Source organism: Clytia hemisphaerica, unplaced genomic scaffold (genome assembly GCF_902728285.1).
Source record: "Clytia hemisphaerica strain Z4C2 unplaced genomic scaffold, Clytia hemisphaerica genome assembly, whole genome shotgun sequence".
Taxonomy (NCBI): Eukaryota; Metazoa; Cnidaria; class Hydrozoa; order Leptothecata; family Clytiidae; genus Clytia; species Clytia hemisphaerica.
Window position 1 is genome coordinate 1,557,134 of NW_027103334.1, and position 27,165 is coordinate 1,584,298.

The following is a 27,165-nucleotide window of genomic DNA, read 5'->3' on the forward strand; positions in this document are numbered from 1 at the left end:
ATAATCTAACTAGACATTTTTCTCTCCAAAATCCTATCCATCTGAAATCCAAATTTATAATAATAACACAGTTTTTAGGGGTGTCCCGTATTTACCCCTTTATTTTAACTGTCCCGTAATTATCCAAGATGACTGACTGACTATACATAATTTTCATCTGAATTTGAAAAGAAAAATTGTTTCCGAGGCTAGAAATAATTTTAAAATGCACGTCCTCCGACGGGATAACAAAAATTTTCTGGAATGGCCCTAAACTCCTGTATCAAGATAACGGAATTTGGAGTGTGGGCCGATTTTACTTTCATTTTCAGTGGTTTCCACTTTCGATTTCGAGCCAACATCTTAGCAACGGTGTGCTCGCCCATAGTTACAGGGGTTTGTGCAAAAAAAAAAACATAGAAAGTTTTCCAAATCCCCTATTTCGATTGAACCTATAAAAAATGAAACTTTTCCATGTTTCACTTTTTGCACCAATTCTTCAAAATGAAAATATTTAAAATATTTATATAATATAAAGTTCTTCAATCATTTTTTACGGCACTTTGTTGACAATCTAACTCTTGCATCAAATTCCCGCTTTCTTCAGTAAATTGAAGATAAGAAAAACCCTAAGCCTTAAGATCACGGATTGAAACAAATATACATGTGAAGGGTGGGATTTCACAGCCGCCCGTCGTTCAAAGCACTGAGAGGCCACAGGTGCCAAAAAGAAAGGCCGTGGGAAAGGCGACAATCTCAATGGTGGAAATTTGATAAACAGCTGCGAAGGAGCGCTGAAAAGCAATCATTAGAAGAGACCACTTTCGTTTTTGTTGCAGGTTTTGATGTAAACTTCTCTCACAGGAATTACTTGTCAATGTGTTGTGTCAACTTGTCAGCATTGTATTGTTGTAAAGGGAAAGATAAAATAAGGTAAGACTAGCCTAGTTTCTAATCCTGTTTGTTCTAACCTCAATATGTGTCTTGCTATCTCGACACCGGATAAAATAATTAAAATAAACCTTTAATGAAATTCTTGGTATTATTCTCATCGTATAAGTTCATCTATCAAACAAGAAAAGTTCAGTTAACATTGAAATTCTTTCAATTAAAAAAGCAGCCAAATGAGAGAAGTAATTTTACACAACACATGGAATACATGTAAATGTTTTTGTGTCCCTCATTAAAATTTTACAACTTTATTTCGTTTCAAGTCACGTGATAAAAATAATTTGTGCTGACTAAGCGGTCTGGTTTCCCCCGTCCTTATTTATCACAAACACAGACCATAGGCGCTAAGAGGCCGGAGACGCATATGACGCTCTATGTTTCATTCAATCACAGTGATGGCGGTCACATTGAATTAGAAAACTGGGTTATTTTTATTATTTTCGGTTCACAGTGAAAAGGTCTACTAAAAAATCCCTCGCGTGCAAAATGTTGTTTTGATTTGGAGATCTTTGTGAAAGCATGCTAATTAGTTTTTTAGTTCGTTAAAGTTTTCTTTTCAAACATTACTTCACATTTCTCATACCTGTTTTTTTTTATAAGCATAACGCTTATAAGCATATGAATAGGCTCAGATTTGCAGATTTCCTAAGCCAGCCTGAAATATTTTTCACGTGGTCAATCTTTTTCTGTCCAAAAAGGTTTGGAAGTGGTCAAGTAAAAAAAGACATTCCACGACTAGGTACATTCCACTGATTCAGAAATCTGAACGCCTTTTGAATTGAATGTTAACAAAATTTCAGAGATTTTTTAAAAAATTGGTTTGGGTGAATCAAAAGTATAATACTTCATAAGCATATAAGCATATGCTATGCCTGGATGTGTTGAAAGCTTAAGCATACTCGAGCCTGACCAAGGGGTATACACTTGCTTATAAAAAAAACAACATGTAATCAAATAAACAACTGCCTTGGAGCAGTGAACTCGCGTACCAGGAAGAGTGAAAGTATCTTTGTACAAGCTATCTAAGCTATCCTTTATCCTTCAGGGTCAGGGAAGGTACTTCGCATCTTTGAAAGCACACATGATGGGAGAACTCAGCAATTTTTTTTTCTCAATCTCTTGAAGACTGCCTGTATGCTGCATATCTTAGGGATCTATTTCACTTTGACGGTATCTCTTCCTAATGATTTTTTTTTGTCTTGTGAAGCCCAGTCAGTACATTGCCCAAAATATTCTCGTCAAGGCACATTTTTGGGAATTGTTGCCTATCAACAATGCACTGAAAGTCTCCCTGATCAAATTTTTCATTGAAACAATCAATTTCTCTTGTTTCGATCTGGCAGCCCTCACAGTCACACCAGTCTAAATTCCCACTTCTACCTTCAAAACAAGTTTCATAGTCACTTTTGTCTTCGGATGAAGAAGTGTCACTCGCTTGTATATACTCGATATTTCTTGTTCAGGCTCATAGAGATAGGGATTCTTAGATAATGTCTTCAGCTTGTTAATAAGGGGATCCATATCTCTCTTGCTTACTTGCTTCTCTCTCAGAATCTGCCTCATTTCCACTGATATCATATTCTTCGTAGCTTGAATATACCGCTTTCCGAGTCGGAATACATTTACCCAAGTATTAAAAAAGATTATAGTACAAATTTATCATAATTTAACCACTCTTTACTTCAGTTTCTAGCAGAAATAACCACTTTTCTACCCAGAAAAAGGTTTATATGTAATTCACTTCAGTAAACACAGCTACAGTTTTTAACAGCCTCTGTGACGTAAGCCAAAGGTCTCGTTTAAAAGGCTTACGAAAGTGATTGTCGTTTTAAAGGAAGCGAATAATCAATTAGTTTAACAGTTTATATCCCTGTGTGTCTTTTTAAAAGGAGAATCCGATAGGACAGATCATAAAAAAATGAAATTTTTACCGAACCAATCCTTTAATGCTGGAGTCTTTGAATTTATTAGTTCAACATTTGACATTGTGTCCAATAAAAATGTCTATGGTTTCAGTAACGGATTTGGTCTCCAGGAGAGACCTAACCTAGTTTTTGGTAACTTCAATTTTTGTTGGAAATAAATAATTATATTTACTAACCATAATAAACATCCTTTTACTTTTAGCATCACTGTATATTTTAAAATAACACAACCAGCCAATTAAATTAATTTTTCAAGCAAAATTATGTCACTCAGGTAAGGGTTTCTATCAATTTTTTCAATCATGTTTCTTCCTACTGCTTCCATTTTTGATATGTTATCATAGAAACTTATTTTGGCAAAAACTAAAAACTAACTGGTTAAATTTGGAAAAATTAATTTGCCGTAATTTACAAAAATGTACTCACCAAAATAGTTTATTTTTATTTCCCAAAATAGTTTATTTTTATTTCCCAAAATAGCCTAAGATTTTAGGTTAAAAAGAACAAATTTTTCCTACCACTTGAAATTAGCTCTTGTCAAATCTTGGAAAATGTCACTACTCACCTAGATAAATTTCCAGCTTTACTCCTCACCAATTCATTTCTCTTTTAAGGTATATTGATACCTTATTTTTTTATTTCATTAGATTCACGATTTTACTACTTCTTTAATAAACAGCTTTAAAGCAAATGAATATAATTTACTGAAATTATTGGTAAAAATAACAGAATTAACTTATAAAGAGTTCTGTCGCAAAAGCATTAAATAAATTTAACATAAAAGTACAGAAACTAAACTTTCAAATTCTATTTTTGACGATTTTCTTTTTCGACAGAATTGTAACATCGTCATGGAATATTGCTGGTCTATCTCCAAAAGATGAGAATTTAGATGAGTGGTTACATTTGTTAGAAGATCACCATGATAAACTTTCTGATGTCTTCGTTGTTGGGTATAATATCATTTTTCTTTTTCATACAAAGTTTCATTCGCATTGGCAACTGAATACCCAATTGTCTTGAATCTTATTCTCATAAGGAATCGTCTATCATAAGATGGATGTTTTTCAAAAAATTACTATTGGTTTTATTTGTTGGAATTTTAGTTCGTCTACGGCAAACTAAAAACACAAATTCGCCCTAGAAGTATATTTGATACCCTTTGATTAGATTAATTCATGACACAATATAAAATCGAATCACGCCACAAACAAAGTCTTTTTACTTTCCAGGTTACAAGAAGTCCCCTCTGATCCATCTTCTCTTGTTTTGGATTATTACATTCGAAATGATCCATGGACTAAACGTCTCCTTTTATTCCTTGGAACCAAAGGCATTGCAATGGTATGTGATTATAGGACTGTCACATCAAAATCCCTATTCCTTAAACGACACCATTTATGTCATTCCCTCAAACTTCGAGCGCTGTCAAAACCGTTTCACTGCAATGTAGGGCTCGAAATAACAGTCGGAAAATCATCACTGTTTAACCCAAATTGCTTCTTGATCGACCTAAAAATCATAATTTATTAAGCAAAAGTAACCCAAAATCAGACATTTTGTCCAGAATTACTTGAAATTATTTTGATCCATGCCACTGACTTTAAAATCATTGTCTACCAAAAGTTTTCATGAATTAAAGTGATTATATTTTAAGCAAACTAACCACAATGCTCTGAAAATTTGATTGCAAGATCGTCAAATAAATACTTAGGAGAATTCTGTGATCATTCTAACGTGTGCCAATTTGTATTTAAGGTTGAAATGGTACGAATGATGGGACTACTGCTCATTGTGGCAGTCAAACCAAAACATCTATCACATATCCGAGAAATACGAACTACCTACACCAAAACTGCATTCTATGGCCTACTGGTAAGAAAAAAAGTATATTTGAAAAGATGGTTGTATAAAATCCTGACTCAACCTTTTCAGTATCTTATTTCAACCCAATATTCTTCTCCGAACTCCGCAATTCTGACAGCAATTATAATTTTAAAACCTTATAATTAAACAACATGAGAACTCGGATCAAAATTCATAAGCTTTTAAGGAGTGCTTTGCTTGTGAAAAACGCACGAAAATGTGTTATCAATCATGTGTTATAGGGTACCAAAGGGGCAGTAAGCATTCGTTTCAATTTGTATGGTGAAAGTTTTTGTTTTGTCAATAACCATTTCGTTGCTGGTGAAGATTACTGTCTACAGAGAAATAATGTGAGTCTTTTATTTTTGTATTTTCATTCTCTAACATAAACAATCATCCTGTTAATTTATTTCAAAAGATGTGTTAAAAAATTTTTAAATTCTTTTATCTTATGGAAAAGGGTTTCTGGTATCCCTGTGTATTACATTTTTTTGTTTGATTGAGTAGGTAATCCAAACTTTTATGATACTTCAATTACTTTCTTTTTTAGCATTTTCAATCAGTTATGTCGAAAACAATGTTCCCAAATTGTGAAAGTAGTGAAATTCAAAAACACAGGTAAGAATTATTGCCAACCATGATTAGAGTAATAATATCTTTTTGAAATGGAAGCAGGCATACTGTTCTATCGTTTAAACTATTGAACTTAGATCTTTGCCATGGCTAGACAGTATTGGGTAAAAACTGAGCAGCATGTTCTAACCCAAAGATTAATCGTGTGTATTCAGCAAAGACGAATTATTTCAAATTTTGAATGAGATATTATGTTTTATAGCCTTTATTATAAATGCAAGACTTCAATCACTAAAATTATTTTCCAGATACAATATACTATTCGGTGATTTCAACTATCGCATAGAAAATTTAGAAAAATCGAACGTTCAAGAATTGGCCACAAAAAGTGATTTCAAAACATTAATTTCAAATGATCAGGTATTCGCATTTTTCAATAACATAAACATAGTTTTGAATCCCAAAACTCGAAAAATGACATTTCAATGAGTCGGAAAGTTATTTTCATGTTAACCACTAAAGTGGCTGAAAGGTTGCATTTAAGAGGGCTTGATGGGATTTAAAAACACAGACAGAATCATCATCTTTCAATAAGTTGAGAAAGCTATTTTTCATGCTCACTATCTAGCAAAGTTGCAAGGTAGAGGAGGGCTTGCCGATTTTCAATTGAAAACTCTCCTTGAAATTTTCCTTGAGAAATATCATGCTTGCCTTTTCATCACTTTCAAATGTATGAAGTGATTACTGATTGCAAGTAGGAGACTGCAATGTATTTAATTATATACTCACCTCAAAACTGACATCTCCTTACAGTTGACGATCAACAGGCAGAAAGGAGAATGCTTCGAGGGTTACAACGAATTTGATATATCATTTCCACCAACTTATAAATATGACTTGAATTCAGATGCTTTTGATACAAGGTAAGATTCTTCGATAGGAAATCTCTTAATGGAACTATACTAGTTTTCAATCCGTTATTCTTAGCTTTCAGAGTATGTTTATAACAGAAGGGGCCGTCCACATAGTACGTACGCACTAAAATGTCGAAAATCAAGTATAACCTTTGGTTCAGACCTTTATTTCATACACTTAAAACTCAATTTTTATTAAGAAACTTTTTCTTTTACTTAATGCGTGTACTATAAGTAGTGTAAAAGTCGACAAAAAAACAAGCAAAAAAGGGCTATGAAAATAATTTCTCTGCGTACGTACATTTTCCTTTGACCCCTCCCCTCCCCCTGTACGCAAACATAAGCTTTTGAGAATCGACCCCCCCCTCCCCCTCTTAATGCGTACGTACTATGTTGACGGAACAACAAATGATAGATTCTTTTCTACAATATCGATCGTGGCCATTACTTTGAAACATACTTTTTTTTATTCAATTCAAAATTGCTTAATTTTATTCGTTTTCATCACATTAGCGCTAAAAAGCGGACACCTTCGTATACAGACCGAATCCTGTGGAAAGAACAGACGGACACAGGGGAAACGACCTTACAACAATCTTCATACAGCGCGCACATGTCATACAAATCGAGCGATCATAGACCCATCAGCGGAGAATTTATCGTCAATATACCAGTAGGTTTTAATAATCTTCCTCTCTATACTACATTGTGCAACACCCTGGTTTAGCCAAACAATTCTTTCTCGTTTACTGTATTAAACAGTTGTAAAATTCATTGTTTTCCGTATATAAAACATTGTGTATGGAATATCCCTTGTCTTCAAAGGTTACTTTACTTGATAGTTTTATCAAAACGTTTCCAAGTTTTTAACCTGCGTGCCATTTTTATGGAGTATTAAAACCCGGGGGGGGGGTACTTAGGCAAAATGGGTGCCGGGTATGTGCGAGCCATAAGAGTACCTTTGCTCATTCCTCAAAAGTCTCTCAAAGGGGTACAAATTCAAAAGTTAATCTCTGAAAGGGTCCCGAAATCACGAAAATCAAAAATTTCTCTCTCAAAGGGTCACGATTTCCAAAAATTTTGACCAAAATTTGGTGAAAATCAAACCAAAATTTGGAAAAAATGGACCAAAATTTAGGAAAAAGTCTCTCAAAGGGTCCCAAAATCACCAAAATTTTGTCTCTCATAGTCGATTTTCGATTTTCGGCTCGGACATACCCGTCACCTCGCAAACCTAGTACCCCCCACCCCCTGGGATTAAGAAACTTTTCACAAAAATGACAAAATATCAATGTTAAAAACTTATTTTCTCTTAGGTTGTACTGACGTCAACTCCTGTCATCGAATTTCGATTTGACGATTCCTTCATCCCTTGGACGTCAGAAGAGGTATGAATGATATTCTCACAACGCTTACCTCAGTAAAGTACGCTTGTCATAGTTATTTTGTCAGCGCACCTCACGTCCTCGTGGATTAGCTTTGGTATAAGCATGGAGGTAATAAAAATATAGATGGAGAGTCAATGCCTTTTGTTCTATTCTGATTCATCATCGGAAGCAAACAGCTGTTTGGTTGCTTTGGGAATAAGATGATTAATTTTGGGTATACTCGTGGGAATATTTAAGATGAATGAAAAGACATTATATTTTTAACAAGTATATTGAAATATAATAGCCTTGTCATGAAAAATTGAAGAAAAACTTCACATAATAAGCACAATACTGCAAACTTCTAGGGGAACCTGCCCATAAAGCCATCGATAGATTTAAAAAAGAATTACGTGTTACGATTAGGAACCTTGTATTGATCATTTTCAGAGTATGAAAACCGCTGCCTACTTAGACGTGAAGATTTTAAGATAAGAAACTTTCAATGATAATGTGATGCAACTGTCAATCTTAACAAAATGTCAGCCCAAAAATGTGTCCTTATGAAATACTCTTTTAGTCTTACATCAGTTGAAACTATTTCGAATCGCATTTTAACAAAGATTTTCGGTAAAATTAAGTCTCTTTCTGTTCTTATAAAGTTATAAATTGATGTTTTTTGCTTCCAATGATGGTACATCAAAGAAAAGCCGCTTTGAATAGATTTATAAAAGATTTCAACGACCACTTGGATCATTACCGAGACGTTTTCTCTCCATCTATATCTTTATTACCTCCATGGTATAAGCGGAGTGCCTTCAGCTTATCCAATCTTAACACAGATCTATAATTATTTCTACTTCATTACAGGATGGAGTTTGCATCTTTCACTGCAAAGGGTATCAGACGTCAAGTTGGGACTGGATCGGTTTGTACTCTGTAAGTATCATAACATTTCTAAATTGGCTTCTTTTCTACAACAAGACAATCCTTTAAAGGAAGAATATTTTTTTTGGGTGGATGGATGGCCAAAAATTATTTTCAGAGGGAATTTCTTTGCGGTTGCAGGATATTTTTGGACTGTTTTAAGGTCTGATATGGCGCAAATTTTGAATAGCCATGAAATTAACTAAACTTGGTGGGAACTCAATTTGCTGGATTTTAGGTAAATCCGCCTAATCTGCCAAAAAAATTAAGTCTATCAGTAAAATATTAAAAAAGTTGGTCTGTCAGGATTAAGGCAGACTAATCACCACAATAGTGTCACATATTATGTGATCTGAAGAAAACCAGCATTTCTTACAGATTTTAATTCTTAAACCTCAGCTTGATTTCAAATCACCGAAAGATTATTACACGTACGAATGGTCAGTGAGTGGTGCCGACGAAACAGGTCAAGATGGATGCATGGTTTTGTTCGATGATGTTCCCGAAGAACATGGATACTATATGTTTGGATACTGGAGTCGTGCATTGGAATGTGTGCTCGGATTCTCTGAACCTTTCTTGGTAAGAATTTTATAATCTATTTCAAAACAAGTGTGGTAAATCAATGCCATTATAGTGCTCGATTAGTTTAAGAACCAGAGCCATTCTATAGTCTATTTCACGATACTATTATTTCAATATTTAACTTGTTTTTTTTTTTACTCGTTACATCAGTTTTGAATACAGGTTGCCTGACGATTGTCACCAAAGTGGTATGAAACTGCCAGTAGCAGAATATAAAGTCTCTTCTTCCTGGCAGACATCGCTCTACATATGTATCGAGCACTGTAAAAAACTAAAGAAATACTTATTGTAAAGAGTAGTCTTAGTAACACAATATTTCTCTTTGACCAGGTGGCTCCTGAACCAGAACCTGAAGAACCACAAGAAGTGACGGTCGAATCGCCCCCTGAAGCTGGTGCTAATCAAGTGTGAAATAAAAACCATTCGTTGTTGGCGATCAACAGTTTATTAAGTTTGATTTCATTGGTCCCTTTTCCTCAATTGATTGATTGATTGATTGATTAATCTTTATCCATGAAATTGATCTCAGATGTAAATTGGAGCGTTTCAATTTTGATGTTTAACATTCTTAATTTTGCACCAGGAGTTTAACAATATACTGTAAGAGGAACATCAGGTACTCGTACAAACAATTTTAAAGCAAGATTTTACAATTTTGAAAATGATTTTAAACGGCTATGTTACCAATATTGAATGAAGGTATTTTGAATTTATTTCTTTTTTATACCAAATTTTATTTTTCGTCTACGTTTTTTTAACTTTCGTATCATGAAATCATTTTTGAAGATTTTTTTAGTTACTTTTCTTTGTAAATGGTCATTTGATTTATAGTGCATGATTTTTTAGTCAATATTCTTTTTCTGTTTTTTTTCTGTCAATTATCTTAAAATTATGTAAGAAGTACCTTATTGGTATTATATTTCGCGTGTTACAAAACGAACGTGGAATTTTTTCGAGGAATCGTTTTTCGCGTGTACTAAATTTCGCGATTGCCAGTTTCTGGAAATTTTCGCGTGTATTAAATTTCGTGATTCACTAAATTGGGCATTTTCAAAAAGTGGGAATAAAGAAAGAAAATGACTGATTTCGCTTGAAACACAACGTATTGGGTGTAAACATACCAAAAATAGTAACAAAAATAGTAACAAAAATAGTATCTAAGTGTAACAAATAAGTATTTTCGATTTTCGACCTATTTTTAAAATTTTTTGCGTGTTTAATTTCGCGATTTTGTATTGTTAAAAATTTAGATGGTATTAAATTTCGCGAAATTAAGTACCCGAGAAATTTTGTAACACGCGAAATATAATGCCAATAATGTAAGTTGTTTTTATCAAAATTGCAACTTTCAAAAATTCTTTCGAAAGACAGCTTTTATCTACTTCATAATGTCAAGAACGACTAAAATCAGTGCCAAAGATGAAAACATTTGACAATTTCAACTATTTCACATGTTATAAAAGTTGGACTTTCCTCGAGTAGGTTCTGGAAAAGCTGGAATTTTCCTGTATTGCCAACTGCTGTTCTTATAAACACGCTGTTACCTTTTTTAAATGTTGACTATTGAAAATGCTTTTGCCTAATTCTTTTTGCAGCCTGGCTTAATCAGAAAAATAATCAAGATTTTTTTTACGTTGAATATAAATTTTTAGGTTCTTAGTATACGCAATATATATTTGTTATTTATTGATGATATGTTTTAGGGTTATTCTTTGTAAATAATAGAATATGGAAACATTTTATAGTACCTTATGGAGGAAGAAAGGTCAAATCACAGTAAATTATATTATTACCAGACCTGATGTCCATAAAAATATTAATTGTATTATGAGCGATAAACATCTGATGTGGTATCCGGAATAAAAACTTTGCTCAGATTGTAACAATAAACAACGGAGACTTGGTAGAGACATCGTAATTTTTGATGAAACTCAAATTAGATAATTGCTTTAGTACTCGTTGAAAAGATAATAAAAATTAAAAAATTGGAAAATGAGAAAAAATCGTCTTCTTGCACGTTTCCATATAAAAGTATCTTCTATTTTAGAGCGTCATCACGGTATAAAAAATCTCAAAAAGTATTTATTGAGTCAAAAATACAGCTCAAAACTTTTGTCGGGTTTTGATTATTTTCAAAGCGAGCTCTTTGCAATCTAAATCTAAAATCATTGAAACGGTTGTGTGAAAATAAAAATTGTAGAATAGTTTGGGGGGAAGAAATTGACTTTTTTTTTCATTTCCTATCTTCATTTTAGCTTTTTTTTCTTTTTAATGATATACCACTCCTGAATATCTTTTCAACAAGCACAAAACCCTTTCCCCATTTTGTCTCAGCTGCAGTTAATGTTTTTATACATATTTGGTTCTTTGTCCCCATTAACATTACCTTTGTCACACAACAGTACTTAGACCACTTAAGACTTTAAAAATTTTTTAGTGAAGAAGAACAAAAGATAAAAATAGGTGTAAAACAATCGAAAACGTTAAAACTTTACACCCAGCCTTTTTCACCAAAAACTAGATTCTCATCAAAAATAGTTTGAGAAGTCATTTTCACTTTTCTCAAAGTTTGGTCAACGGCTTTACGTACGTTACGTTCAATGAATCTTTGTTGCTCACGGGGCACGTAACCGTCACGTAAAGAACGTGCAATCGTGATCAAACATGGTTGCGTGCTCGCGTAAATGAAGTCCAACATTTTAGACAAATTATCACGACGGGTCTCAATTCCATTTTTGGAGTCAGTGAATAAATCATTTAAAGTGTTTTCAGGATAAATTGTTCCATGACATAACGCAAATTCATGGCCAGCGTCCAGTCTTTTGTCTACCTGTAGTTGCAAGCTTTCGAATAAGCAGTACTTTGTTGAAGCGAGCGTTCGCAATATCTCTTTATTCGTATGTTTTTGAAGATAATTTGTGAACCTTTCGAAAGTAAGTGCATCGTTTCGTCCGCAGAAATACTTTTGAGTATGTTTCATCACCGTTTCTTTTAAATGTTCCAAAGTGGATTTCTCAGAAGAAATATACAGTTCGTAAAACATGGTTTGAACCGCTTTGTTCAATCGCTGTTCCGCCATTATGGAATTGACACAAAACAAGTCAGGCATTAGATTATCAATATTTCTTATTACTTCCTTTGGAATCCCGCCATCGATCATTTTTTGGACGCCGCCCTCCACCCCGAAATAATCTTCATCAATATCGATGATCACGTGACCAGCTTTCAGCGAACCAACCTGAAACACTTGTTTGAAAACAGTTTCGCTGAACATAAAAAATCTCATTGGTTGGACCTTAAGACAATTATCTTGACTCACAAAAACTGTTTGATTTTCAACAGCTGCTGCTAAGTAAAAACAAAGCCATTTACTGAATTTTTTATCCGATTTTCGATAATCCTTGTTACACATACAAGAAGTTTTTGTTTCTTTCGGGTCATGTTTATTGATAGTGTACCCTACATATACAACTTGTATCTCTGCCAAATCCTGACTGAGCCAGTCCGGTTGCACCCATATGATACGGTCAACAAAGCCGGTTAAAACAGCGGAAGTAATGAAACGGTCGTTTGCTTGCATGAGTGGGAATAAGAGAGACGCATTTTTGTGAAGCTTTTCGTTTGGATGTTGTAATGTTTCCTCTAACATCTCAAAATTCTCTGGTGTAGCCATGTCTGAATGTGCATCGAAATGAATCTACAGGAAAAGAACGAAATGTTTTTCACAATTACTCTTTATCTTTCCTTTATACACAAGTTTATATTTATATCGCTTTTCCTATGACGGAGACGGTTAGTTATGATGTTTATGAATCCTGACTAACTGAGGACTAATATGCGTTTCTACTGTCCTGAACTTTGTGAGTTGTTCCAAATCGTTTCAGTCACTCATCTACTCAAGGTACATAGAGCAATTGTTATTGTGAGTTTTAATGTCCTATATGGGGTTTCCTTTTAAAAAATCTTTGGTTTCAATACCCCTGTATCCCGAGAAAGCAGGATTCTTAAATTCTACATAATAAAATATTTACCAGTGTATTTTTGTTGGATGAGATTTTACCATCGTTGATTGCTTGGTACCAATGAGGAATCACTGAAAAGGAAAATTAAAATTTTGAAATCGAATTGTTTGATCAGGATAACACTGAGAACAACACTTTTCATCCAATTGCGAAATTTAATTTTACGGGCCAAAATAATTTCTGCGAATTTATTTTTGTGATTCAGCATTTTGATAAATTGCGCGAATCAGACAAAAAGTTGTTATAGATAGCCCTGAATCAATTACAAAATCTCATTTCCAAAATTTCACATAGATTTAATTTTCGTAAGTCAGCGATCTCGAAAATTGACAAAACTGACGAAATACCTTCGTGATGTTGATCAACGATGACAACCCTTACATTTCCACCATCGCTCATCTTCACATTGCAAAATACTTCACGTCCAACTGTCGAATACATTACAACGAACAACAACAAAGCACTAAAAGCAGAGAAGAGAAAAATGTTTCTACATAGATGACGATGCCCTGCCCATCGTCTCATTTTCAAAGATACGTTGATTCCCATCTTGATGTTGAGCAAGCAAATAATACTATAATGGATTTGTTGATACACTTTATAATATAAGGATAAATTTGCTACAGTGATATAGTAGAAGGAAGCTCTTTCACTACCTCTTCTTATTAATAATGATGAAATGAAATCACTTTGTAATGCCCGGAGTGTGGACCCTAATAACTGCGGAAGACGCCCTTTCTTCCGCCTTTAATGAGCATCGAACTGGGCGTTTGCGCTTAGTGAAAAACTGATCTTTAACTACTCGGCTGGATTGGGCTACTCATATAAAAGGAAGCAGATTCAGCCCGGGGGGGGGTACTACCCTTGTCGACTGACGGGGGTGCTCCACTGAGGTTCAAAAATTGGACCATACGTGGGACTCGAAAATTGCGAAAAAAGTGACCCTGAATGGGACTGAAATTCCAAAATTTTCTCAAATTTTCTACTTTTTCCCCAAATTTTCCAAAAATAGGCACCCTACGAGGGACTGATTTTTCTATTTTGGTGTTTTTGCTACCCTACCTGGGACTCGTGGAGGTTAAAAAAGGTACCCTGACCAGCGGAGCATCCCCGTAACCCATCTTGCCCTAGTACCCCCCCGGCAGATTCAGTTTTAAAGCTGAATAGTCCACCATGACTATTTTGAATTTCGAAACTTCGAAGATCTTTAAAGCAACTTAGAGAACAAAACAGCAGGGCTACACTATTTTTTTATAAGAATAAACTTTATAAGAAATTTTATTTTGAAAATTGACCAAAAAATTAAGAATAATGATAAGAATACCGGCATCATGGAATTTGGCAACTGAATCTAATAATGTAATTTCAATTATTCCCCTGTAATTCCACAAAAATGGGAAATCTTTGCTTGAGGTATGTGTTACATGTTAGATTCTGTCTGGGTTTAGATCCAAACCGAAGAATACCGTAAGAATATTTCAGAATGATTTTTCCCAAAAAGTTAAGAATATTCATGATGAATTGGAAAGATATCATTTTTATAAAAAAAGCGTGTGGTCAACTTTAAAACTGGACACACTTCCATGGGAATAGAAATATAATATCTGTAAGCGAAACCATTTAGAGTTCACATTTCTAAGGCGGAAGTAAATTGCAATTGCGAAATTATATAATTTATATATAAGGAAGCCTGAAAATAAGTTTTTCAAAGAAGTACCTGTCGTTTCTTCATATCAGTGTTTCTAGGCGTGTTTCTCCAGAGCCGGTAAGTCAAATTTGGCAGCATGTCCAAAGCCCCAAAGGGCTCAGTAACATTGTACACAGCATGGCTTGAATAATTACTTCACTTTTTAATCATTTATAATTTTGTTCTGAAAAGAAACAGAGAAAATTCGTCAAATTTACATGTTGAATTATTATCATTGAAATCTTAAGACGTTGATGATAAAAAACTGATTTTCGCGAATTGTGTAGGGTTGATTCGTCCCATTTTGCCTAAAAATTATCAATTGAAATTGATAACGAGTTATCTTACTGGTCATTTTCGAAGAAACTTATCTGAGTTAGCATGTCGAACTTAATTCACTGCAAAAAAAGAAACTTGTGATAAAAAAGTCTGATTCTATAATTTTACTTTATCGTTGAATATCTATAAAATTTTAGAAAATCTATAAGTTTACAATGCAATACACTATCTGATAAAGTTAATATAATAGCACTATTTTGATAATCACAAAAGAAAAACTAAAACATAGTGTGCGTACATATAAAATGACCAACGTCTACCTGACACGGGACTCTGTTAGCACAAAAGGTGTTTTAAAAGAGGGATAATTTTCAAAGCCTATTCAATCGTTAAATTGAAACTTTCTTTCCTCGCATAGGCATACAGTAATTCTATTTGATAAAACTCACTTGAATATATAGTTCGGGGTCCACGGGAAGCTTTTTTATATACTGATTGGCATGATGAGGTGGCGCCTACAGGTAAGGAAGGTGTCAACCAGCGAAATTGTATGGGCTTATCGAAGGATGGCTACAAAGACCCACGCCGTGAAAGAAACCATTCTTGTTTCTGGAATCGACCTCAGCTTTATCTGATATTCCGATGGCGTATTGGCGGCCGCCCACGCTAAAGCTCTAAAGGAGCGGGCCAATATACCATCGGAGAGGAATAGTAGTCGTCCATTGATGTGCCGACATAAGTTTAGCCCTCATTTTCGGGGCCGTGCTGAACGCTCAAAAATTGTTTTTTGAGATCTGGCACCTCAAAAAGACCGTCAAATCACTGTCGTTAGTTACCACGTCATGAGTATGTCGTCAAAAATTACAAACAACATGGCTGATGTAATTTTCAAAAAATGTGTGCTGTATGGTTGTTTTTGGTTTCTTTTGATGGATTTTTTGTAACTTTAACTGTACTTATCACTCCCTGAATATTAGTTTTAGTATCCAGTGTAATTTCTGTATGTGCACCAACCCAAAAAATATGTTTCTACCACAGAAAAGTTGATAATCATAACTTTTGTTTTTGTTTGTTTTGATGGCTGATTTTTTCTGCACTTTCTCAAATTTTATACCATTCAAAGACCAAAGAAACTAAAGCAGGTATGTTCCTATGGGCTCTTAGACCGTCCTCCAAATATAACTGTTGTCCACCGGCCGACAACCGACAAACCGACTTCAGTGTTCCAGAACTGAAGTTTTTTGGATAAAATCTTTATCAAACTTCACAAAAGTGTTCATTGAGGGTTAGTATTCATTTTCTATAGCTTTAGTTTTTCTTTTAGTGTTATTATAGTTATGACTTTTCTCTTCTTTCAGGCTTTATTTCTATTTTGTTTTTGCTTCTGTGATCAGTTTAAAGAAGGAAAAATACTTATTTGAGTATTTCTACATGCCCTCCTTGTGAAAAGAATGATAATATTTTGCATGATTCCTTCTCCAAAAAGTTTTGTATTTGAATTTATTTCGTGAAACCTTTTGAAGTTTTTTCTGACCCAAATTTTGTCGGCCATGACACCTTCCCTGTCCAAATTGCACTCGGGCCCATTTTTCTAAAAAATTACGTGGTCAGGCGAAATTCCGTAATGTATTTCTTCCAGATGTTGAAAATTTTCCCGACCTTCAGAGCTTTAGCGTGTCGGAAGAAAATTTCTACATCGGGTGCCAGATAAACCTCAGCTCTGCTTCCCAACTGGCACACAACGTTGTTTCAACGTTCATCTAACGTTGTATGGACGTTGTGAACATCAGATAAACGTTGAAACAACGTTGTGTGCCAGCTGGCTTTTGATACCATTGATAGACACAAACTAGTAAATTTGCTTGAGAATGTAATTGAACCTGATGAACTTCTAATGATAAGTACTACTCAACAAAACTTCATTAACAATCAAAATGAAAGGTGTCACAGCAACATTATTTGACCTCGGGTTCGAAACACGCTACTGAACCAATCAGTACGTCTAAATGTATACAAAACCGTAGTCAAACCAGTTCTCTTTTACAATTGCTCAACATAGGGACTGACCGTGGAAGATTAAGATAAATTAGATGCCTTTCATCAAAAGCAACTACGTCGTGTGTTGGGAAAACGATATCCTGACAAAATTTCAAACAAGAATTTATATTATATAACTTTTAAATCTAAACCGATTAGCATTAAGATTACCAAACAGAGGTGACAACTGTTTAGGCACATCTTTCGTTCAGATCCTGACACACCAGCATATCAACGTAAATGTACACGTATTTGCCTTTTTAAATCGAGTGGTCAGGAGCTGTAGCCAAAAATAAGAAGCTTAGTTAAATAGTTGTCCAAGGGCTAAAGTAATTTTCAGAAGTCATCATTTTTCTTGACTTTTTCTTTTTCTTACTCCGCTCACTTGCCGTACCTTAACCCGTGTAAGAGACCGTAGACATTTAATACGTGTACATTGCTATACTATTTCCAATACCTACCAAAAGAAAGTTTCAGAAGTGGAAAACACACAACCATTGCGACAACTTTGAATCGAGACCTAGAACTTGCGAAGAGTTTTCAGTTAACTTGTTTCGAGAAGTATCCACATCTGAGACACTGATCAGTAGATATGGTCTTGAAGCCCTCAGGACTTTCGATCATTTATTTGATGTATTTGCGATACGGTAGTTTATGACAAGTTCTCAATTTTACACAAAAAAAACTTGAACCATTTTAGTGCAACCGTGAATCCGAAAAGTGGCTACGTTAGGCCAATACTCTCGGTTACCTAATAGCCGGGGGGGGGTGGACGGGGGTGGAATGCTTAATAGGTACCCGAGTGTAACTTACTTTAAAATAATTAATTGTTATTATTGTATTTATTGTATTTATTGTATTTATTTATAGCAAAAAGTTTATTGTAGAGGGTGTATATCTTCTCCTCGTAGAGTGCTCAATAAGTAAATACTCTCGGGTGCCTAATAAACGTATACGTTTATTTTTTTCGTGTCAAATTTCCCACCTGTACGCACCTTATTAGGAACTGTACGTTTATTTATTCTGAAGAATTTTCCCTCCTGTACGTTTATTCCCTCCTGTACGTTTATTTATTTTCACCCAATATCGCCCAATTCATACTGCAAAAATTTGTTATTTTTTGTTCAAGTAAGATATGTTGAAAGGCCGTTAATTACATTCGAACGTATTGTGGGAGATTTCGAGTGTTACAAGAGTAAATTCGAACGTTTTGCTTATTTAGTACTTGTCATTGATCTATAAGAGATATACCTATACTTAAGTCAGTCGTTTCGACCTGGATGTTCTACTTTTGATAAAATTGGTAGATTATTCCCTGTACGTTTATTTTAGACTGTACGTTTATTTATTTTAGCTCTGATTTCTCGCCTGTACGTTTATTTCAGCCTGTACGTTTATTAATTCCAATTTTATTCTCTCCCCCGTACGTTTATTTTGGTAGAGCGTCATTATAATAAAGAGTTGATACAATATCTTTGTTTCAAACTCAGAGTTTCATGGTGCACAGGCACCAATCTTCACGGGCAGCAAGGCGAGAAAATCAAGAAAGACTTCCAAAAAGTAATTCAAAAATATGACGTCGAAATAGTCATCCAATGCAACATGAAAACGGTAGACTATCTGGATGTAACGCTTGATTTAAACAGCGGCTGCTACCGACCGTACCACAAACCAAACAACGAGCTGAGTTACGTACATGTACACTCGAATCATCCACCAGTCATCCTCAAACAGATTCCACTGTCTATTCAGAACAGGCTATCAAATTTATCTTCAAACGAAGATATATTCAACGCAACCGTCCCGTATAACGAAGACGCCCTGAAAAGATCCGGGCACAACCATAAATTCGAGTACACGCCTAAACAAAACAACAATCGTCGACGTAAAAACAGAAAAAGAAACATCATATGGTTCAATCCACCGTTCAATAACAACGTTGCAACATATATCGGTCGACAATTCCTGAATCTTGTCAATAAGCACTTCCCCAGAGGTCACAAATTCAGCTACAGTTGTATGCCAAATATGAAATCGATAATCAACATGCATAACAAAAAAGTTTTGTCTACCAACGAAAACACAAACGAAAACCAGACCTGTAACTGTACACAGAGACAGCTATGTCCCATGCAGCAGAACTGCCTGGTAAAAAGTATCGTTTACGAAGCAACAGTCACCAGCGATTTACTAAACTACGGAGAGAGTAAATACATTGGACTTTGTGAAAGTACGTTTAAAAAAAGATTCACCAGCCACAAATCAAACTTCAACCTAGAAAGATACCGCAACAACACAGCTTTATCCGCTGAAGTATGGCGTATCAAAGACCTAAACGGCCAACCAACCGTATCCTGGCGAACCATTCGCAAATCCAAAGTATTTACTCCCAATACCAAACGATGCAATTTGTGTCTTGCCGAGAAATTCGAGATTGCGAACTATCCTGGCAAGAACTTACTGAATAAGAGATCAGAAATTATTGCCAAATGTAGACACAGACGAAAATTTCAGCTTGATATCTTTGAACCACCTGATGACGTTCAAATGTGACGTCATAAACATTTTTTGAAGACAACATATAGAAACAAAGATATTGTGTCAACTCTTTATTATAGCAAAAAGTTTAGAGATTACTAACGTTTCTACTTTTTTAACCCCCTGGACACGGGTTATACCCCTGGACAAACATCAAATCAACCGCGTGAAAAGAAGCATTAAAATGTGGCTAGGTGTTCTGAAAAGTTCTGAAATTTTGATTTCAAGGAACATCCTTCTTTCAATGTCAGCATTGGGAATTCCAAATCGGATGCCTACTGTATTATCACCTTGTCTGGCTGACTGCCCGCATAGTTTCACAGACACTCCGGCCTTCCTATCGATTTTTTACCTTTATTCTATTTCCGCAAGTGATATCAGCTGATTGCACACTCTCGAAAGTTATCTTGGGTTTTGTTTTTACGGCATCTTTTTATTTCACTTAATTATTTTTTAAATAGGACGAATAGCCATTGTAAAATATGGAAGAGCCTGAAAGACAAACAATAAACAAAATAAAGAAATAAAGTTCTTTTGAATCAAGATTTCAATGGGACAAAAGAAGTTTTCATTTTTCATTTTTTCAATCTTTCCAATCCCCATTTGAATTTTGTCTTTCCAGTCATGGCTGAGGTTTCTTTTGAGGATAAGGATAAAGAGTCTCTAAGCTCAGGTTTAGACGGTCCACTTTTTTTCCCTGCCTATTCTAATTGCGCATTAAAGTTGGCAGAAAGCGGCCTCTCTTTTTATCTGATATTCCGATGGCGGATTGGCGGCTGCCCACGCTAAAGCTCTAAAGGGAGCGGGCCAATTTCCCATTGGAGAGGAATGATAGTCGGCCTTTGATGTGCCACATTCTCAGTCGGGTTCAACAGCCCTTGCCCGTAAACGTATAAATATTTCAGTTAGACCCGCAAATCCCCGAAAACGAGGGCTGGGTTACCAGACCTCCCGCTGTAAAATTCTTGACACGGTCTCGCAAAATTCTGTAATGTAAACCTTCCAGATGTTGAAAATTTTCCCGACCTTCAGAGCTTTAGCGTGTCGGATGAAAATTTCACCATCTGGGTGCCAGAAAAGCGCTCTTTAGATAGTTTTCTTCGTTCACTTTTAGCCAACTTTTGTACGATTTCTTGTAAAAGAACACGAAACTTAAGCTGCTGCGTATGTTCAGATTGAATATCCTCGAAAATTCGAAAAAAAATAAAAAATCAAAACAAATCATCTCAGCGATAGACACGAAAGGAGAACTCTACAATGACTTCTTTAACGGTTAGACGCTTTTTTGAAAACCAACGTCAAAAGCCGAGTGAAAATAAATTTGTTTTTCTTAAAATTCTCACTCAAACTAAAAAGAAGTGAGGTGATTTTTGCTGAAGAAGATGAAGGAAGCTGCGCTCGTCGTATTGGTGTATCTCTTTCTGCATCAAATGAGAAGTCGCCACGAGAAATCGAGTTTTAAAGTTCAAAACAAAGACTTTTTGACTCGACGTCAAAATCACAACAACAAACAGAGGTTCTGCGCACCGATCCATCTCTACGCAAATCATTCAGCAACATTCAGGCTCCTCATCTCCGGTGATATCGAAACTAATCCAGGTCCGCTCGCATGTTCTGTTTGTGCCAAAACTATCCGTAAGAATTCGTACCACTTGCAGCCAATTCGATTGACTTCAAAATATGCCATTTTTGCCCTGATTGCCAATTATTTTGCATTCGATTGACAAAAATTTGGCAAATGTGGCAAAATTTGAGTGCCATAAATGCCAAATAAAAAAGATGTGGTGAATCTGGCATTCTTGGCATTTTTGGAACTTACCTCCATACGTCTCCATACAAAACACTGTTCCCACGAGACCTGTGTTCTTTTCACTCCAATTTTGCCACTTTTGCCAAAGATTTGGAAAAATAGAAGACCTTCCAATGCTAAAGCAAAACAATGCCGATCGGCAATTTGATTGGTTAAAAAATCGTTTATTTACAAACGCCGACAGAAAACTGCTGACTAAGCATCACAAAACAGAAATCATAATGGCAGCCTAGCGATGTACAAATTTGCCATGAAGCTGTGATCTTTTGACATTGAAATTGTAGATTTGGCAAAGTTGGTGAGTATGGCAAATTTGGAAGCCAATCGAATTGGCTGTTGGAATGCAAGGTTTGTCTCAACTCGACTCACGTAAAATGTATCTATAAAACTGTCAAAAACTTCACAGAGAAACGCAGCTTATGGACATGTCACGACTGTTTGCTTACCGAATTACCATTCAACAATACCGACATAGACTTCTTGCTATCCGACTCTTTAACCGTCAATAACATCCCTGAGCAACAAAATACCCAAATCCAGTTGGACCTTCTTAACGCCAACCGAAACAACTACAGCATAGCGCATCTTAACATACAATCTATTAAAAATAAGACTGCCCAACTTGAAGCCATGCTCCTAAAACACAATTTTGATATCCTAACAATCTCTGAGACATGGCTCGTTGACAATCCTGCACTGATCAGACAACTCAACTTCTCCGGTTATAATCCTTTCAAGTACAGTAACAGAAATGGTAAACGTGGGGGTGGAGTGTTGGAGCCTACTTCAAAGACGGTATCAAACATCGCCCAAGAACTGACATTGATAAGAAAGACACAACGATCGAACACCAGTGGTTTGAAGTGAAGGGAAAGAAAAGTCCCTTTCTGTCTTCTATTAACCAAGTTCCGAAGATGTCGACAAACGCTTCAAAAATTCGAAATATTGATATCATACGTTCACACCATCTGGTCTGATCCAATCGCGATCACTGGTGATACAACAAGACGAGTCTCATTTAATTGGCTGGAAAGAAGAGTGGTTAGACGAATCTTATTGGCTGGAAAGAAGAGTGGTTAGACGAAACTCATTGGCAGGAAAGAAGATTGATTAGACGAATCTCATTGGCTGGAAAGAAGAGTAGTTAGACAAATCTCATTCATCATTGGCTGGAAAGAAGAGTGGTTAGCCGGATCTCATTGGCTGGAAAAAAGATTGGTTAGATGAATCTCATTGGCTGGAAAAAAGATTGATTAGATCTCGCGATCCTTCCTTTCTTACTAAACAAATCGTCTACACTATTTGTAAAATGTTTCCCAGTAGGAACTAGTTAGTTATATTTAGTAAGTTACGTATATTATATTTCCTTTCTTGTATTCTAGATCAAACATTACATGTATCTAAATATTAAATAAATGGTAAACATGGCTATCTAGGATTTGTGTTTTCAGATTTTTTGAAGTTTTTGCTTCTGACAGGGTCTAGTCCATCAGATTCCAAAAAGTTTAACCGCCAAGTTACCAAGGTTATTATACAAAGAGCTTTTTCTTTAGAAATCTAGCAAGGCTGCATGGGCCCCGGAGAGCCATTTTGAGTGAGGGGGCCAATATTTGGAAAAATGTCGCTCACCATAGTTGGGCGACGAAGAAATTTTTTCACTTTTTACACCCTCAAAACACCTTAAAACGATATCTATTTGGGGAGAATAATAGTTTTTGTGGTTTGATTTGGTCTCAAGCCAGCTTAAAATAGTAACTCTTGAAAACGTATGACATGGTCTACCAAAAAGTGGGGGGGGGGATGGACCCCCCCCGTTGACGGGGCCCATGCGGCTGTAGAGTTTGAAGAAGATTTTATTCATTCCTTCCAGTCTATTGGGTCAAGTCTTTCTTCTCGAAAGCGGAGCTTATTTAAACGCGCTGGAACATGTCCAAATTCAGATCATGGAGAATAAATTAAAAAAAAAAAAAAACTTGATTTTGAAGCGCGTTTGAAAGAACAAGGTTCTGAATGCATTTTGTTGACTGAAAAAGTTAATGCGTCAACCAAAACAGCTACGATCAGAATACTCTTCCAAGACCAAGGCTATTGCCGGTCTGAAGAGTAAGCTTTCGCAAGAGGCGAAGAAGATGATGCATCTTGGGAAACAGGATAACTTTAAGTCTGTGGTTGGCAACATTGCTGCAACTGAAGTTGACAAGGGCCTAGGTTTCATCACGATCACAAAAGTGTTGGATCAGGAGTCACGGATGTATGAAGGCATAAAAATTTCAACAGCCAGTCTGGAAAATTAAAATCAAACAATCAGCCGGCAATTTACGCTCAGCTCGAGGAAATAGTTGCCAAATTGAAAGGACTCACCGAAATGAAAAGCGTACTTTGACCATGCATTTGTTGGGAATCACTATAAAGATGTTCTTGATAATCATGTCTTACTTTGTGACCAAAAATTGTGAGAATCTTTGAACTCTTCGCTAATATCAAGCGATATTTAAAAAAGAGATTAGACAGAGAGTGAGATGGATTTTGTTCGGCATATTCAAAAAAACCATTGGGAATTTAAACACTGCTGTGGAGGAGCTTCAATTAGTATGTGGGCAAGTGAACTAATTACCTGCCGTATTATTTTATTATTATTATTATTATTATTATTAAAATGAATATTACAGGTTGTAGGCACTCAGTGGGCCTCTAAACCGATCTCAATTTACAAATTTCGTGTAAAGAATTTCTTTGGATGGCTTTTCCATGCTTCTTTCAACTTTTCTTTGAAGCCTTTTATGGAAACAGCAGCTACCACCTCAGACGGCAATTTATTCCACGTAGGGATGGTTCTGTAGTAGAACGACTTTGTTTGCGGGCCGCGGAATCCATCACTTGCAAAGTTCAGCTGGAGTTCATCTTTGTGTTGTCGATTCAGACGTGGTCGATGGGTAGTTTTCTTTGGAATCGTAGCTTTATCGTAGAAGTGAAGATGCTTATAGACCTGCACCATATCACAAAAAGTTCTACGAAACTCTAGTGTTGGTAATTGTAAGCTTCGTAGTCTATCCTCATAAGAGAGATTTTTGTAAAGTTTGACAAGCCTTGTCGCACGTCTCTGCACTCCTTCCAATAGGTTGACGTGTTTCCTTAGTTTCGGTATTCATTATTTTATTGACATTTTATCTCGCATTTATGAACTAATTATTCAACAGACTAACGATCGATGAATTTATGTACTCGACTATTAACAATCTATCTACCAACGAACAAACGATATAAACTACATGTGTGGCAGACTAATCATTGGTGAAGATCACCACTTAGAAAACGTAACACTTTTCTTCATTTTTAAATGGATGGTACAGCGAAGAGAAAAGCCTACACAATTTGAATAACAAAGAGAAGACGTCTTTGTGGTGTACGGGATCAAAAACTTCAACTATGCTTTGCATGACGCCCAAGAATTACGCGGAAAAGCGGATAGGTCTCTGCTAACCCCCTAAAAGCAGACTATACCATCTTTGTCAACCAAGGGTTTTATTGAAGGTAGATAAATGGCACGTATCGAGAGAAAAATTTAATTGCAGCAGAGTCGTCTCGGACGACGGCGGAACTGCTAGTATTTTTTGTTTATTATTTCATTTCACGTAATCAGAAAACCAACCAGAAAACACATTAAAGTAATAGTATATATCCTGATCGTCTATCCATCCATCACCATAACCAGCAGCCATCTGAATTCCAAACATGATTCCAACAGACTTTCTCCATTCCTATGCACAGATAAATCCTAGCTCTTTTGTCTGTTTTGCAAAGATTAAATTATTTTTGCTTATTTTGAACGCAATTCACAAGTAGATAGTAGACATCTTTTTTAGGAATCCTAATCCCCCGAGTCTGTAATTTTGATCAAGGCTATTGCCGGTCTGAAGAGTAAGCTTTTACAAGAGGCTGAAAAGAGGAAGTATCTTATGACACTCTCAGTCTGTGGTTGGCAACAATGCTGCAACTGAAGTTAAGAAGAGCCTAGGTTTCATCACGATCACAAAAGTGTTGGGTCAGTAGTTTGGAAGTATGATAAAGGCATAAAATACAATTTAAACAGCTAGTCCGGAAAATTAAAATCAAACAATCAGCCGGTATTTTCGCAAATGTGACAAACAAAGCACTACTCTTCACATTTTGTTGGGAATTGTGTTAAAGCCATTCTATTTCCTGAGAGGTGCTTGCCGAGAAATTGATCGCTTGGAACTCCAAAGACTTACGCACACAGAAATAATGAAAGTACACAGGCGGAAGCACGGGAAGTAAAAAATGTTTTTGACAAAAAGTGTCGCGATGTGGCCTCGGATTTAGTTGATCGATTTCGAAAGCTTCTGACAATGCGCGCAAAGGGCCATAAAGGAAATTGTTCTGTAAGATCTCACGTGTGTATTGCGTCTGCATTTGATAATAATAATTTGAATTGGGTTTAATGTGTCAGTGTGAAAAATTGGTCCATTGTCTCTGTGACATCCGAAGACCAAGCTGAACGATTTCACCCATGATGAACTATACCTGATTTTATCAGGAAGACTAATGAGGGTTTAGATAACGACTCTAGCATAGAAGAAGCTGCATATCAGAAAGCCTGTCATGACTACGCTCAATTCGAGGAAAAGGACCCACCAAAATGAAGCTTGATGGCCTTCTAAAGGGCATCAATGTAGATCGACAATTGTGAGAATCTTTGAACTCTTTGCCAATATCTAGCCACTCATCTTTATACAAAAAGAGTGAGATTGATTTTGTTCTGCATATTCATAAAACCATTGGGAATTTAAACACCCCTGTGGAGGAGCTTCAATTGTTATGCGGGCAACTGAACTCATTACCTGTCGTATTCATGATTATTTTATTGACATTTTATCTCGCATTTATAAACTAATTATTCAACGGACTGACTGTACTTGATAGACTGGAGTCGTTTATAATGCGTGTAATACTAATAATACCAATATTAATAATAATAATAATAATAACACGGGATTTAGTTTGTATAAACGACTGGAAGAATCCGGTGTTCCAGCCTTATAGATACAGGGGCTAGCTACGCAGAAACTTGCGTAGCGAGAAAACAATTTATCAAGCAACAACAAACTCTCAAAACGAAATCAACTCAAATGAAAAACTTTCAATACACAAATCCACACATATTCTTTTTTCTCAAGAATTATTTTGAGCAGGAAAAAATTATAATTGCAATATTGACACTTTTCTTTTGTTTGGAGTTAGTGCACAAAGGTTTCTAGACAACTAAAATTGTTCCATTCATTACTTTTTGCTTTATTTCTACTATGTATAAATTAGTCGTCTAGCTTGCTAGACTATGTACTTGACGATTAACAATCTATCTACCAACAAACGATATAAACTGTATGTGTGACAGACTAATCATTGGTGAAGATCACCACTTAGAAAAGATAACACTTTTCTTCATTTTTAAATGGATGGTACAGCGAAGAGAAAGGCAAAAGCCTTCACAAATTTCTTTGTGGTGTACGGGATCAAAAACTTCAACTTGTGCTTGTGCATGACGCTCAAGAATTGAGCGGAAAAGCGGATAGGTCTCTGCTAATCTCTAAAAATAGACTAGACCCTAGACGATGCTATCGCCCGTTTAAAGGTCAGTAAACGCGGGAAAGAGTTAGGGCGTCAGGGCGGTTTACGGGAAAAAAGTG

General features: G+C 35.7%; 2 protein-coding genes across 3 annotated transcripts; one reads left to right on the forward strand and one right to left on the reverse strand.

Moving 5' to 3' along the window:
• The first annotated feature begins 818 nt into the window (after window positions 1–818).
• Window positions 819–9,963, forward strand: LOC136817163 (inositol polyphosphate 5-phosphatase K-like). Of its 2 annotated transcripts, none has more exons than XM_067073502.1 (13): window positions 819–912; window positions 3,692–3,808; window positions 4,088–4,199; window positions 4,614–4,730; window positions 4,964–5,071; window positions 5,272–5,339; window positions 5,603–5,714; window positions 6,108–6,217; window positions 6,722–6,881; window positions 7,525–7,596; window positions 8,446–8,514; window positions 8,902–9,084; window positions 9,418–9,577. In XM_067073502.1, the coding sequence occupies exons 1-13, from the start codon at window positions 857–859 to the stop codon at window positions 9,496–9,498; spliced, it is 1,365 nt and encodes a 454-aa protein (XP_066929603.1). In that variant the 5' UTR covers window positions 819–856; the 3' UTR covers window positions 9,499–9,577. The 2 variants fall into 2 exon arrangements, with proteins under 2 accessions (XP_066929603.1, XP_066929610.1); XM_067073509.1 differs by lacking the exon at window positions 819–912 and adding an exon at window positions 3,046–3,129 and having other exon boundaries at window positions 9,418–9,963.
• A 1,491-nt stretch (window positions 9,964–11,454) lies between these two features.
• Window positions 11,455–14,976, reverse strand: LOC136816391 (UPF0489 protein C5orf22 homolog). Its single transcript, XM_067072720.1, has 4 exons — window positions 14,827–14,976; window positions 13,457–13,572; window positions 13,119–13,180; window positions 11,455–12,784 (listed from the first exon to the last, which is right to left on the reverse strand). Exons 2-4 carry the CDS (start codon window positions 13,548–13,550, stop codon window positions 11,579–11,581), a joined length of 1,362 nt encoding a protein of 453 aa, XP_066928821.1. The 5' UTR covers window positions 13,551–13,572; window positions 14,827–14,976; the 3' UTR covers window positions 11,455–11,578.
• Between the last annotated feature and the right edge of the window lie 12,189 nt (window positions 14,977–27,165).

Coding starts and splice junctions, on each gene's coding strand:
- LOC136817163 (XM_067073502.1), top strand. CDS start 857: ATGTGTTGTGTCAACTTGTCAGCATTGTATTGTTGTAAAGGGAAAGAT. Junction 3,809..4,087: donor TCTGATGTCTTCGTTGTTGG/GTATAATATCAT, acceptor TTTACTTTCCAG/GTTACAAGAAGTCCCCTCTG. Junction 5,340..5,602: donor AGTGAAATTCAAAAACACAG/GTAAGAATTATT, acceptor ATTATTTTCCAG/ATACAATATACTATTCGGTG.
- LOC136816391 (XM_067072720.1), bottom strand. CDS start 13,550: ATGTATTCGACAGTTGGACGTGAAGTATTTTGCAATGTGAAGATGAGC. Junction 13,181..13,456: donor CGTTGATCAACATCACGAAG/GTATTTCGTCAG, acceptor TTTCCTTTTCAG/TGATTCCTCATTGGTACCAA. Junction 12,785..13,118: donor CATCCAACAAAAATACACTG/GTAAATATTTTA, acceptor CTTTTCCTGTAG/ATTCATTTCGATGCACATTC.